Below are 14,669 nucleotides of genomic sequence, written 5' to 3' on the forward strand. Positions count from 1 at the left end.
GTTATACTTGAATAAAATACATTTTTGCATGGCAGTAGAATGGTGCCTGGCTACTGGAATGAGGGCCACAGTGTAGTGCTTTGTGAGATTTTGATTTGCATGGTTGCATGCCTGTACCGATAACGAGGGCTGTACAAGATTCACGAGTCACTCTCAATGGCATCAGTGTTGGTAGCCACCACATGAAACTTTACTGACAGCAGTGTATGTGAATGTTCAGCATGGTTTGTAGAGCATGTACAGGCCCTGTTTCGCTCGCCACCTTGTTGATATGCGAGCACGTCTGCACCGTGCACACCTGACTGTTTCTCTGCTTAGGATCGCAGTTCGTGCTGCTGGATTTGCTGCGTGAGACGGAGGGCAACCCTAAAACACTTGCCAAGGGTCAGGCATGCCATTACACTTAACTGCTGCGTGCGATTGCATTCATACTCCCAGCTTGTTGTGGGGTTTGCATTTGCTTTGTGTTTCTCTTGCTTGCTGCTGCTGCCTCTCAAATGGATTCTGAAATTATGTTTACACATGGGTATTGCACAAGCACAGGTGATGGAATATGTTCCGACCAGTGCTTTTAGAATACTGCGCCATGCCGCACATAACCCTGTAGAGCAGCTTTCCCTGCTTATTGAGTTAAGTACATAGAATGCGCCAGTACATGACAGACAACGGACAGAGCAAGAAGATTCGGGAGAGCCGAGAAAGTTGATTTCTAGTTGCAACAATGTGAAGCCAACAGGCAATGGAAAAGGGTCACATGCAACATCACCTTCTAGATTGGACACATTTAATCTTGGATGCTGTCACACTGAGGTCATGCCACACATGACCACTCTGTGTTGTCTGCCATGTAGCGACAAGCTCAGGAGAATTTTTCCATGGAATGGCAAGCTGCAGAAGGAAGTGTCATATTTCTGCAATGCTCCAAAGCAGAGTTTGAAAACTGACCAATGAATGTAATAGTGTTGATTGAGACCATAAAGCTGCCACATAACTGCCAAAGCAAGAATGGTGGCATGGGGGTACACAGCACCCCTCAGTCCCACATCTGCTGTTAATTTGGTGAGGGTTGCGGGAACAGGGAGAGAGAGAAAGAAGGGAAGAAGGAAAGGCAGGGTGGTTAACCAGACTGAGTCCAGTTTTGCTACCCTACACGTGGGTAGGGGAATGGGGAGTGAAAGAGAGAGAGAGAGAAAACTTAGGTGTAGGATGTCTATAGTCGGGCACTCAAGTCTGTTGCCTTCAGGTAGTGAAAAAGCACTCGAACTGCTTTCTGGGCTAACGAACTGTGAGGCCAGACTCCCAAATCTTCCCTTCTGTAAATGGCCTGTCATCCAGTCTATTCAAGGCACACTGGAGAGTGTCACGTTGATTATCGAAGCGAGAACAGTGGCACAGAGGATGACTGATGGTCTCTTCACACTTACACTTAGCGCACATTGGTAAATCCGCCATTCTAATACGATAGCTGTAGGAGTTGGTGAATGCTACTCTTACCCACAGCCGACACAGCAGTGTTGCGTCACGTTGTGAAAGGTTCGCTGGTAATTTAAGTTTCAGTGATGGGTCGAGGCTGTATAAACGACACTTAAGAGTTCTGTGGTGTATGCCAGTAACTTAACGTGATAGTACAGGTTTGCCTTTTAGCATATGTGTCCAACTAAATGCAGTTGCTATGAAAAGGCGAGTAACTTTCCAATAATAAGACCACTGCTTCCTTTCAGCTCTGGTCAGTACTCAAGCTAATTAAGTGTTCTATAAGGCTTTGTTAAGAAATTTTACAGTGCAGGAGAGTTTGGATGGTTCTTCAATGTTCTTTTTTTTTGCTTTTGGAGTTGATTACATAGTGCTGACACATGATTTTTATGCACCATGTGCAACAGAATACCACTGCAAAATGAGAAGTCATATTTACTGTTATAAGTAAACTTACGTCAATTTGACTCTGGTTAATTCAATTTATCAGTTAATTTGATACTGCCTGAAGGTCCTAGCCAGCACCCAAGCATTTCTATGGGTCAAAACTTTCGTTATTTTGATTCTAAAATTGGTCTTCGCTAGATAATTCGAACATGATCAGTTGGTAGGCATGCGTCTGACCCCTCTAGTGACCCCTATAGTGACCCCTTTAGTGGCAGCATGTCTTGACTGAACACACGTCATCTCAAGTCGAAAACTCCTATCAGCCTGCCCTATGAAGATTTTCGAGCAATAACGGTAACTCATAATTTATGATTATGGTATATATACCAGATCGTTATGCGCGGCCTTCTTCTTTTTCCCCATGAGAATTGGGCTGGAAACTGCCTGTGCTGCGCAATCAAATATGAAACCAAAACTGCATTCAGGGAAAAGGGGGAGAGAGGTTATATGCTGCGCCGCATAACATGGCTGTATTGCAGCGAAGCTAAGATAAAAAAAAATCCTGCGGTGAAGCTGACTTTAAGACACCAACCGCCATTGTGCAACGCATATCAGACCCTTGCCCATTTTTCTTGCTAAAATAACATGTGCCCGTTAGATTTATGCATTCTTTAAGAGCTTAAATGTGATTTCTACATTAGTTTTCTGCCTTGGATGCATAGAAAGCAGGTGCACATTTTATTCGGAATCATGTTAGAATCAGGCAATTACTGCCAAATAAATCAGCAGTGTGTATTGCTGTTCCTTTCTACATCTAGTTTAATTCGAACCATCCGATAATTTGATCAAGTTTGTTAGTGCCATCAGGGTCGAATTAATGAACGTCAACTGTATTAGTGCCTTTAAGGAGCATGCAGCATCACCGGCCCATACTATTTAGTGTCATCTTGAGCACAGCAGTCAGCCATCATTCAGTTGTGGGACTGGCCAGTGGTTCTGGTGCCGTAGCTATTTCAAAAGTGTTCTAAATACCTGAAGTACTCGGCAATAATTTGTGACCATAACACACTTTCTAAGTCGTGAATAGCTTTGGATTGCAGTTGTAATGATAAAAACATTTCAGGATTTCTTCTAATTGTGAAGTTTTAAGATGGGCTTTGTGGGTCATAATTGAGAGGAACTTTTCCTTGTCAAACCTTATAAAAGTCTTCTGTTTTCTTGCAAGTGTAACATTTGAACATTCACATTTAATGTAATGCAGCTGGTAGTTGATAGCCCACAAAACATACTAATATACCTTTGTCACATTGTGCATTATGTGAGCTTTGCTTTGTGTGTTGTGTCATGCTGGGTCCAGGGGTGCTCTGTGGCTGCATGATGTGGCTTTTCTGTGCATCTTGGCTGTGTTTATTATTGTTTTATTGTCTCCTGTACGTAATACTTGTGTTGACCCCTTAAACACCGAATTATAAAACTGAAAAGGCACTTCCAAGACATAAAATTAATTCATTGTTGGATAGAGAGGATAAACTCAAAGATATTTGAATAGTTTATTGGGCCAAGTTTTACAAATGTTGTAACAGTAAGGTGCTACAGAATTGAGAGGATGTGAATAAGCCATCTTACTTGGGACTATGATCATTTCAGCATGTTTAAAGAACACTGAAAAATGCCAAGTGCTTCGTCATAAAGTTCAGTCGATCTTTTCGTTCTATTCACTTGTTATGTTTTTGGGTGTAAAACGTAAAACTATTCTACTGTTTTTATTCCAAATCTGCCATTAGCTCTCTATGATTGGTTAAAATGGCTCGTGCCTTGCCCATATTTCTGATCCAGAAAATGAAACATGTCTTGTTTATGTTTTGTGTTGTTGGGCTAGCTTAGATTGCTCACATTAGCAAAAATGTCAACAATGAAAAAAAAAAGAAATGTTGATAAGATGAGCTCGACCTTGCAGTTTGTTTATTCACAGGTGAGTCTAGCTTGACTGCAATGCGTAAAGGTCAACTGCCACAAAACTTAGGACTGTGCAAAAAGCCTAGCTCAAGATAATGTAGATGTAGCGAAGCCTCCATGCAAAATTTGACGTTTTTGTATATGAGCAGGAGTGTTGCAAAAAGTTCACGAAAATAGCCATTTTTGATACTGAAACTGAAAGAGACACTTCCATTAGTGCTTGCTGGAAGTGATGCAAAACCTAACGCCCGGCTCCTCAGCATGACCTCTGTAATCTTGGAGTCCACACTGCTATGCAGCAGTGTGGACTCCAAGATGCCAAAGCTGTTGCGGGGTGCTGTGACAAGCTCTTTCCTCGTGTGAGACGCTCAAACTACCACATGCACTGCTGATTGGTCTCTGTGGTTCTCCAGGCGTGGCACTGGCAAGCCAGCTCGAGCGCCTGGTGCTTCAGCTGCCTGCAGCACGCTGAAAGATCTTGCACATGGTGTACTGGGACTTGCATCATGGTGACACCACCAGATGCACACATAGTTTGCTCACGTGCCATTTAAAGGCTGCAAAAAAAAAAAAGAAAACCCGTGCAATTATCAGCTGTGCAGCTTTGTCAAGATTGGTTCAATAGTATATTCTGCTCATTCGTAACAAATTTGGCCAAATTGAAATTTTGTTGCAGTTGGCCTTTAAGGGGACACTCCTCGTAAAATTTTTAAAATATTTGTGCTAGAGATTTAAAAATCCACCCACTTATAGAGCATTACAAGCAGATGTCAAATATGTCATTAGTTTTTGTGTAGCCACTATATTCTTGAGTTGTGTCCTACAGAGCGGCAATAAAGAGTGATGTTGTGGGCACTTTATTGTGTAATAAAGTCTTGCAAAAAGCTTTGTGCTTTAGCTTATTTAGCTTTATTTTTTTAATGCTGATATTTAGTGCCGATATCTATTCAAACAGCATCTACAATACTGAAACTATGGGAAAAAATTAGGACACTCCAGCTAATTTTTTTTCACCATCACGGGAAAATAACATTGTGCATTTATAATTGTTTTATACTAACAAAATTTGGCATACATACTCCTGAAGATATGTACAGTGCTGATACCTACTTGAAATTGCAATATCACCCAGCTGTAGTTGCGAAAGTACATGGTTATATTTCAGGGAATAAAAAGATAGTTGAAATGCTCTAATATTTTTGCATAGTTCCAGTAATTGTACGCCCTGTTTGGCTAGGTATTGGCACTTTGTGATCTACAAAGAGCTTGACAAGCTACAGCATGATGCTTTTTGTGAAAATTTAGTAGATAAAAAAAAGGGCCCGCAAAGATCACAATATTTTGCCATTGTGCATCACGTAACTCAAAAACTATAACAGCCACACAAAAGTAATATTTGAAATCTGCATAGAAAACTATAATTGGCTGAATTTGGTAACCTCTAATGCAAGTAATAAAAAAAAAAGTTGTTTCAAGGAGCATGTCCTTTTAAGGGGTTATATAAAACAGACAGTTGTGCTTCACTCATTGTAATGTGAGCACTGTATACTAATTGAGGACATAGTGCTGAGTGGTCACAGACAAGAAAAAGGAGCCCCAAAATTTGTACTGCTGTATATAGTAACCGTGTCTGGTGGAGCTAAGAGTTGCATGCAAGGGGTACACCTTTGCATATTTGTCATAGGACTGCGGAGCACATTTTCCTTTAAGAACACTGATTTTGCACAGACCCCGCTTACCCTCACATGTATATATTTACCTTGAAGGAGGGTATGAAAGAATGCTTGAAAATGCCCACCCTATTTTTCTTCGGTTGTAGCCATTCTTTTATTCAGGCTGTCATCATTTTTTGTGACCTAAACACTTATCTGTTAGCACCTGTAAGATATTGGCCCTCTCAACCTCCCATGTGTCTACTCACCCTGGGGATATGTTTGCATTCATGTTTTTGTCATGCTTTGACCCGCTGATTCGTTCCCCCTTCTTCATATCTTCATTTCCAGATTTGAGGTTAGCTCAGAATCAAGTCTCTAGCTTTCTAGTTATTGTACAGCATCTCATGCAAGGAAGTCCAGAGAACCAAATGCAGCTCTTGGCTCGCACTGGGATCCCTACCATAGGAGCCCTCATGCAAAGGGTCAGTACCCCTCTCTATTGCTCACTGGCTATAACATTCTGCTGCTGAGCAAAAGTTTGTGTGTTGAATTTCTAGCTGCCGTCGCGACTTTCCACTAAGAGTGAAATGCCAAAACGCTTATTTCAATTGTCTGTTAAAGTGCCCCAGAAACACTTCTAAATGTGGTAAATAAACTTAAGTAGTTTCTAGGCAACTTTTGAGCAAAATATTATTCCTATGTGTGTAACTGGGAATCCACATTTTCACTCAAAAGGTTTACTCTTGAGTTCCTTGATGGCCCCACCACTTCTTTCCCCCACCGTTATATATAAGTGAATGCGATCACTGATTAGCCAGGATTGCGGTCTGGTGGGGAAGGACAATACCCATGCGCCGTACTATGACCTCCAAGATACCTGGCATGATGATGGAGGGTGGGGCCACAGTCTTGAGATATGCTTGTATTAAAGTTTGGCACAGTGGTGGGTAGCACTTTGTTGGCATTGCTTGACATTGGCTGGGTGACAATGACGAATGTTGCACTACGTGAACTAGAGGCAGAAGAAACACGAAGGAAAGGAGAGCAAGCACTGCCTTCCAACTAAATTTTATTTGACAGCAGTAGGCGTGTATATATGCAGAAAACAAGAAAAAAAAGAAATGTACAAAACTTAATATTGTCACATGCAAAAGAAAAGCCACACATGTGGGAAAAAATCCGAAAGGTGAAGTCACCCAGCCACAGTGAATGCTCCTGTTTCTATAGTGCTATCCAGTAGATGCAAAGAAGGCATGCTCACACATACAATGTCAGAGTCTGCAATCTCCATTGCCTCTATGATTTCCCGTTCTGTCCAATTGGGACTTCGTGCAAAGACAATGCTGTTTTAAAAGACAGGCTTACACCCACAATCTCGCATGTGAATCCCAAGATGGCCCGGCACAGTGTCTGAACTCTGTGTGCTTTTGGAGTGTGTTATTCAATGTGCCGTCTAGTCCACATATCTCCTGCCACACAATAAAGGAATTTCGTAGACTTTGCCACCCACTCGGGGTATAAAGTACTTCCTGTGATCCGTCTTACACCCTTTTTCCTTGTTGTGCAATGTAGTTGATCTGCACAGGCATGAAAGCTTACTGCCGGAAACACAACCCGTAATACAGTGCTCTTTCCCTATCTTCTTAAGTCTGTGAGAGATTGTTAGGTTGTAAAGCTATAAGTGTCATAAGAATGATGAAAAGGAAGGGATGGCCATTAAATGAGGGTTCATTAAAAAAATTGATTTGGGAGGAGATGGCCCATTCCACACATTTCAGGAAAGGTACTGAAGGGCCGCTTCTAATAACTGCGCGTGGTGAAAATCACTCCAGAGCCCCTTACTACACAGTCTCATAGCTTGACTGTTGGGTTGTTAAAATTAATAAGTCAGTCAATCTCAGTAATATTGACCATTAGCTATATAAAATAGCTGTTCTTGCTTTCCTACATTCAATTAATTTGAATACATTCTGTTGTACTTTTACTTCATAAAATGTAAAGGAGTGAGATTAATGTAAGACAGTTCTTCTCAGTCAGTAAGTGTTCTCATTTGATAATACTGTACACGCTTCTACATAAGACAACGAAAATCTACTTGTGGTTCTTTCAGCCACAGTGACAAGTAGGAAAGCAAGAATGATCAAATCTCCAGAAAGGTATTCTCAGGCTTAAGTAATGTTTCAAATATAGCATCACTGTTTAGTGAGCCATTGTATCAGAATAAAGGATGACATGTTTTGCTTGTACAGGCCTCATAATTAATACCAATGAATGAGTATGTTGTTATTAACAATTGTGAAAGCCACATGCTGCTTTTGAGTTCATATGACATTGCTTTTCTTACAATAACACTCAGTGGTACTGATTAGAAATAAAAGCAGCATACAGGTGCATGAAACTGCTGACAGCAATACCAGCTGTGTTTCACTTTCTGAGAAAAGTGTATTTCTGGGAGCTTGCGATCTTAACCTAGAGCAGGCTTGGTGAGAAAGAAACATTTTAAAAGAAATTTGGGCATCTCTGTTTTGTAAGGCACCCATTTATCTATTCAGTGTATCTCATGTCTTGTCTCACTGCACTGTCAAAAACCACATGCCCTGTTCAGTTTGATTTCTGAAAACACGCTAAGACTGACTATTACAAATGAACAGTTTGTTCATTTGCATAATATGTGATTTTTTTTCGTTGCTAAAAAATTGCCTTGCTTATTCCGCAGGTTCCAGGACATTGCATTGATGTGAATGTCCTAATGGCAGTTCAGCTGTTGGTTGAAAATGCAAGCACTGTTGAGAACGCTCAAGAAATGCTGCAGCTTGTGTATCAGCACATCCTATTTGACTTTAGAATTTGGAGCAAAGGAAGTTTTGCTGTAAGGCTAGGTGAGTTAAGATCTTAGTTCCTTTGACATCCTGAATTGTGGACCAGATTGCACACTTCTACTCTCGGAGACCAGTCCGCATGCGACTGCTGTTTATCGTCCACCATGTAGCAATGGGCCTCTTTGATTTGGCATCCCGGACTGTTCAGGACTGCCTGAGGTGCTGCGTACGCAACCATCTATTGCTGAAAGCACCACCTTGGGCAGTCTGGGACTGCCAGGATGGATAATTGAAGAGGCCCAATGAACAAAATACATTTTAGTGGTCGGCAGGTGCCAGTCTCTGAGGCCATGTCACATGTGGCTGCTCTGTGTTGTCTGCCATGTCGCAGCAAGCATGGAAGGCCAGTGATGATATGTTATTTCTCTTTATTGCTGAACTATGTTGTGTTGCTTGGCCAACAACTTAACCTAACCTGAACTGGGTTTTTTCATCCAGGGGTCGGACTTTCTTGTGATACGTCTTTTTTTGTTGTTGTTGTTCTTTCCACCATTTGTAAATGGCTTGCATGTCAGTGTGCAATCATTATTGCCGGAGTTGGCCACTTGGCACATCGGCTGATGTAAATTATTGCAAAACTTGCCTCTAAGTCATTAGTTAGTTTGAACTCTCGAATGCACCTCATTTATATATTCTCTTTAATGTGGCAGTCTGCATAATTGCTTTGCCATTGTTTTATTAAGCTATAGAGCTTCAAGTTGTAATGGTCCTGGCACATAATTATCATCACTTTTTTGCCCTGTGTGTACAGTACTATCCACACTTAAAGAAAGCACCACATTCAACATTAGTCATTGATTTCCACTGATATGCATAATCAATTCACGAAGGCTAAGCTAGTATGTGCAGATGCTTTACACAAGATCATTCTTTTCCTGTAAAGTTGAGCAAGTGTTCCTTGTTCAACTTTACACTTGTTCGACAGTAAAGTTGAACAAGTGCATAGGCATTCTCTTTAAGAGTGGACCATATTGTGCTAAAGCTTCTTATGTCATTCATGATGTAACAGCACAAAGGACAAAGACAGGAATAGAATCGTCCCTTGTATTCCAAGTGCATTGCACTTCTACATCGTAAACCTAATCCAAGTCATCCAGTTTTCTATTCTTATGTCGTACTCTGCCATGCCTCAGTCTCGTGAAAAAATGGTTGGTGTCATTTGGCTTGTGGCTATTTTCTGTGTCATAAAGGCAAGAGTGTGCAAATATTTGCAATTTTCATCTGCATCAATAGGAGCACGCACAAATGCCAAGCATTGAACAAATGAGCCAAATCTGGGTTAACATCATAAAGAAACAACCATGCCCCCCCCCCCCCCTGGAAAGAAAAAAAAAGAACAATGTACAAAGGAAAGGCTGAGAAAGAATCTGTTGACTGTTCTTTTTGTGTTGTTTGTTTTCCGTGATGTTAGGCTGCCAACTTGCCCAGCTCACTGTTTGGTTCAAATTTAGGCATTTTACTGCTCGGTGACGCAGCAGAATTATACAGCACAAACATGTCAAGCAAAGCATTTACGAGTGGCTCATTTCCTGGAAGTGCTTCTAAACACATCTAAACAGCCAGACACAGACACATTGGCTGACATTTTTATCTGCCATTTAAGGCCAAATAATAAGGCAGTGATAAAAATTAGGCTTTACAGTTACGACAAAGACCACGATGGCTCTTGCCTCATACAAGAAGCGATCATTCACCAACATTCTAAGGCAAAAGTTAAAAATAACAACATCAGAAAATTAGTATTTTAACAGTGAGTATTGTGACACGCTGTTGGGCACTCCAGCAAAAATGGCAGCCATGTATCGTTACAGGAAAAGCATGTTACTTGACAGTAGCATAGTGCCACAAAAGTTTAATTGAGAGCCCTTCAGTGCAGGCTTCCCCTTAGCCTAGATGTGGCTTTGAGATGTAAAAACCACATCTGTCATTATTTTTTTTTTCATATTGTATATTCTATACCATTGCTCCTTGTTACTATTCTTGAGATAAAACTATGCATCAGAAGTTGTGAGCTTGTTGAGCTGTCATTTTCTGTGCTTGTGGATTCTATATGTGAACTATTTCTCACAGGGCACATTCAGTATCTAACCACTATAATCAAGGAGGACCGAAAGTACTTCAGGAAGAAGTATGGACCCAGGTTTATGCTAGACATGGTACAAATGTTTTACAGGTTAGTTGCTGCCCTCAGACGGAGAATTTTAGACATTGTCAACAACACTGTTGTTTGCTGTTTATGGTGCCACTGCATGATGCTCAGCAACATAGTTGGCACGAGAAAAATGTTTTACTGATTAGTAATTGACTGTGATGACTGCTGTACCTCAAGAACCCAATAAACAGGTTAGAAACGTAGCTGCATTGTGTATGTACCTTAAATTTCTTTGCTGAAGCAGAATTGCAACCTATATATGCTGTCTAATATTGGCTTTACGTAAGCTTAAGCTAGCACAATCATTCTTATCTAGAATTATATTTAAAATTTCATTTGTTTTCAGTTTGTTTTGAAAAGATGCATTATCCTTTTTGGTGTGGTAAACATACGGAGGAATAAAACTTCTTTTTCTTATCAAACAAAAACTGTTCTTGCTTGGTTGACAGTGACTGTAGCCTGCTCACATCTGATGATGTCAAGACCATCCGCATGGCCGTCCTCTTCCTGGTCAAATTTTACATGATGCGTGATGTCAGCATCCAAGATGTCAGTGCTGTTGTTTCTTATGTGCTGTCACAGAGAAAAGAAGAACTGGTGAGTTGCTGTTTGCTAACCCTTTCACTCTACCGCACACTTGTACAAACCTTAAGCAAGCTAACAAGGCAAGCTAGATTATAATACATATGCTGAACTTGCTTGGTTGCTTAGCTTATTGCTGAAAAACTCGAGTGTTGCCTGTAGGAAAAATAAAAAGAGGCTCAAAGCATTTTCATACAAAGGTGGTTGTGGCTCACTGGCTATGAGCGTTCTGCAGCCGAGCACGAGGTCAGGGGTTCAATTCTCAACGATGGGGGCATTTTGATGCATTTGCATTTCTATAGAGGGCACAATGCAAAAATGCTGGTCTATGTAAGTGCATGTTAAAGTACCCGAGACAGTCAAAATTAATCTGTAGTCCTCGACTATGTCATTCTTCATAGACCCGGTGTTGCTATGGGGATGTTTGATTAAATCAATCAATCAGACATAGCACTCAGAACTGTGCTCAATACTATACAGATGATACAGAGGGACATATGCCATATGTAAAGAGAAAGAAAAAGCTCTTTACTGAAAGGCACAATATTTAGCTGGCATATATTTGTGTACACGTTGATCTGTAGGTAATAGGAAAAAGGGAAAGGAGGGCACTCTAGATGGATCTGGGCAGGTGAACATAAAGAAATTTAAAAAAATTACAGTTATTACAACTTGCCTGGAGTAAAATTTTCTAGATGATAAAGGCAGGTTATTAGTTTAGAACTTGTTGTCTTGTACAGAATGTGTATAGAATGTGCCATGTAAGGACAGATTCATTCACTTGCACTCCTGATTAATTGATGCCGAACTGTTCTTTCCATTCTGGTGCCAGATTAGTAGTATTGTGATACATAGCATAGGATGTGGAGAAGAAGAAAGGGGGTTAACCGAGGGGCCCGATTTTTATTAATCATATCATGAGAATCCAACAAACAAAGACGCCAAGAGCAACACAGAGAAATTACTTGTACTTACTAATTGAAATAAAAGAAATTATAAATTAATACAACTGAAAGTGGATGCAAAAACAACTCGCCGCAGGTGGGGAACAATCTCACGTCTTCGCATTACGAGTGCGATGCTCTACTGATTGAGCTACTGCGGCACCGTCTTCCCATCCACATTTTGGGGGTATTTATGTGTTACTACTAGAACTGACCCTGGGAGTGTTAGCTAGCGCCACCACTCACAAACTCTGGCAGTGGATGTGGAACATCCTTTATGCCACAGGCATCATGAGTATGTGATCATTTAGGGTGGAGGCAACTGTTCAATAAACCCACATGTGCATCCTGAAGGCATCAATGTTGCCAGATTCGAGACCCTTGTTATGTAATGAAAGAGAAGAAAGCGGGTTATCATGTGGGGGTCCATGTTTTGTGAGGCAATGAGTGGGACAGGAAAGGGTAATGAGGGTGGAAGGTGTCTTTTGGGGAAGCGTGAGGTCATAATTGGCATGAGGTATAGAAGTGGAATTTTTTTTGTTTTACATCCCCAAGTATAGTAATGGGAAATATAGGAGAGCCCAGCTGCTGCAAAAGTAGGAATTCTTTTGTTTTTCCTACTTACGTAAAAAGAAAAAGAATAAAGTTGGTGTCACAGGACCACCCACTACTTGTGTCAAAAGTGTAAAAAACAATAAAAGAAAGTATGAGAGGAAAGGCATGTGGGTGAGGGAAGTGATTGAAGTGGCTGCTGCTGACTTTTCAGGCAAAGGAAATGATTGAGATGCTGCTGCACCTACTTGAGAGCCCGTCTACAAAAGACCAGCTCGTGCTTTTACTCTACGAACCCAACTGTGCTGAGTTGTTTTACTGCATTCTACTCAATAGAGAGTTCTCCAGTTGCACTAAAGTCAAGGTTCTGAAGGTAAGAATTTAATGCTCTTTTTGTTTCTGGCTTTTGTTGAAAAGGCATGACCTTACTTGTCAGTTGTATATCTGCTTTAATTTGATGGAATGTGATAATTTGGGCCCATTTGCACATTATAATACTTTTACTCTAACTATTGATCCCATTAATTGAGAATCTTTTGTAACATTATTGGGTTAATCTCATCAACTTTGGCCTACCTTGGCACTCTTTGGCCATACCTGTCCCTTGCGCCATAAAACCTCATACATCATCATCATCATCATCATCATAATCAACAACAACAACAACAACAACAACTACTACTACTACTACTACTACTACTACTACTACTACTACTACTACTACTACTACTACTACTACTACTACTTAGGTGACAGCTATTTTTGCAGCTAAATTTTTAACTTAAATTTTGCAAGTAATGGTGCTGTCTGACTAAAGACACTAGGATCGTAGATAAGTCATGACAGGCATAATGATGCAAATTTCTCTAGAATGCTGTATAACGTGTGGGAAAATACAGCACTTCTATAGTATTGAACTTTCAGATGTATTCTATAAAACAAGTCATGCCTTTACCCAGATTTAAAGCATTTGTGCAAAGTATAGCATTTATTAGTTGTCCCATGTTATAAAAAATAAGGTTGTCTGATATTAGCATGAAGTTTATAAGTAAATGGTTATTTAAGACAAAAAAAAATTTTCTTGCAATTTTTCATTATTACTGTTTTCAAAATGGACAATTATCTGGAACTCCTATATTTGTGGAAATCTTGATGGCTTTTAGTAAATTGGAGCAAAGAAAAAGAGAGATTTGCTAGACAAGATGCAGCTGTTGTTGAACTTCTCTTTATGGGCTTACTGAGTGTTTTAAGTGCACGTGTTCATTAAATTTACAAATTACCTAGCTGCAAGCGTTTTCAATCATTCATTGCTATGGCTGATAACCTCACCGTGAGTACTGTATTTGTCCCCGCAAGACCCACAAATTTTTTTCAATACTGTGACAGAGCGTAAGTCTTTCAAAAGTGAATGTTATGGTTGCCTCGTTATGCTGCATACTGTACTGTGGCTACAGCATAGAATAAGCAACTTCTGATGACCCGCTAAGAAAGCTTTTCAGTATTTAGTACATTTCTTAACTTTTTTTTTTGTTTCCACTCAGCTTAACCTGCTCTGTGCATGCATTGATGTAGGTGCTCTACAGGAAAAAAAATTTGTGAACTATTGGTTTTAATCTCCAAAGTTGGGGGAATGGGTTTCACGTGAGGGCAAGTCTTACACCAGCGTATAAAGTATGTTTACCGATATCTGCTTTAAACATCTGTCTTAACATCTCTCAATTTCAGGTGATTCAAGCACTACTCAGGTCTGACAGGGTGTACGAAAAGTCGAAATCACGGCTACGACTTGCTGAAGTAGGATTTGCATCTTTAACTGGCCTACTGTCACCAAATGAAGTCACTAGCGAAGTAGCTAGGGAGCTTGTCAATTTGATACTCATGTCAGGTAAGAGTGTCTGAGGAGCAATTCTTGCTTATTATATTAGTATATTACAATTCTTACTTCATGCAGTTGGCATATATGACATGTAGCCCTGGCATGTACTGATACAGTTAGAAGAGGCAGTTTCACCACCAAAGCAAAGCATAGTGTGACCAAATTGTTGTTATGTAGTAGGCATTACTCAATGTAAAAGCTTAAAGTGACTAG

At 40.4% G+C, this 14,669-nt stretch overlaps 1 protein-coding gene across 3 annotated transcripts in view; it reads left to right on the forward strand.

Annotated features, from left to right (window-relative positions):
• LOC135918570 (neurobeachin-like protein 1) overlaps positions 1 to 14,669 on the forward strand; it is a 135,541-nt gene that overhangs the window by 45,826 nt on the left and 75,046 nt on the right. For 2 of the 3 annotated variants that reach the window (XM_065452182.2, XM_065452183.2), the window contains exons 24-30: positions 319 to 384; positions 5,820 to 5,953; positions 8,188 to 8,350; positions 10,421 to 10,523; positions 10,952 to 11,099; positions 12,795 to 12,953; positions 14,306 to 14,465. In XM_065452182.2, the coding sequence (XP_065308254.2) occupies positions 319 to 384; positions 5,820 to 5,953; positions 8,188 to 8,350; positions 10,421 to 10,523; positions 10,952 to 11,099; positions 12,795 to 12,953; positions 14,306 to 14,465 (933 nt within the window). The remainder of the gene's footprint in view (positions 1 to 318; positions 385 to 5,819; positions 5,954 to 8,187; positions 8,351 to 10,420; positions 10,524 to 10,951; positions 11,100 to 12,794; positions 12,954 to 14,305; positions 14,466 to 14,669) is intronic. The other variant, XM_065452184.2, reaches the window with a different exon arrangement.

The sequence above is a fragment of the Dermacentor albipictus genome, chromosome 1, assembly GCF_038994185.2.
Source record: "Dermacentor albipictus isolate Rhodes 1998 colony chromosome 1, USDA_Dalb.pri_finalv2, whole genome shotgun sequence".
NCBI classification, from domain to species: domain Eukaryota; kingdom Metazoa; phylum Arthropoda; class Arachnida; order Ixodida; family Ixodidae; genus Dermacentor; species Dermacentor albipictus.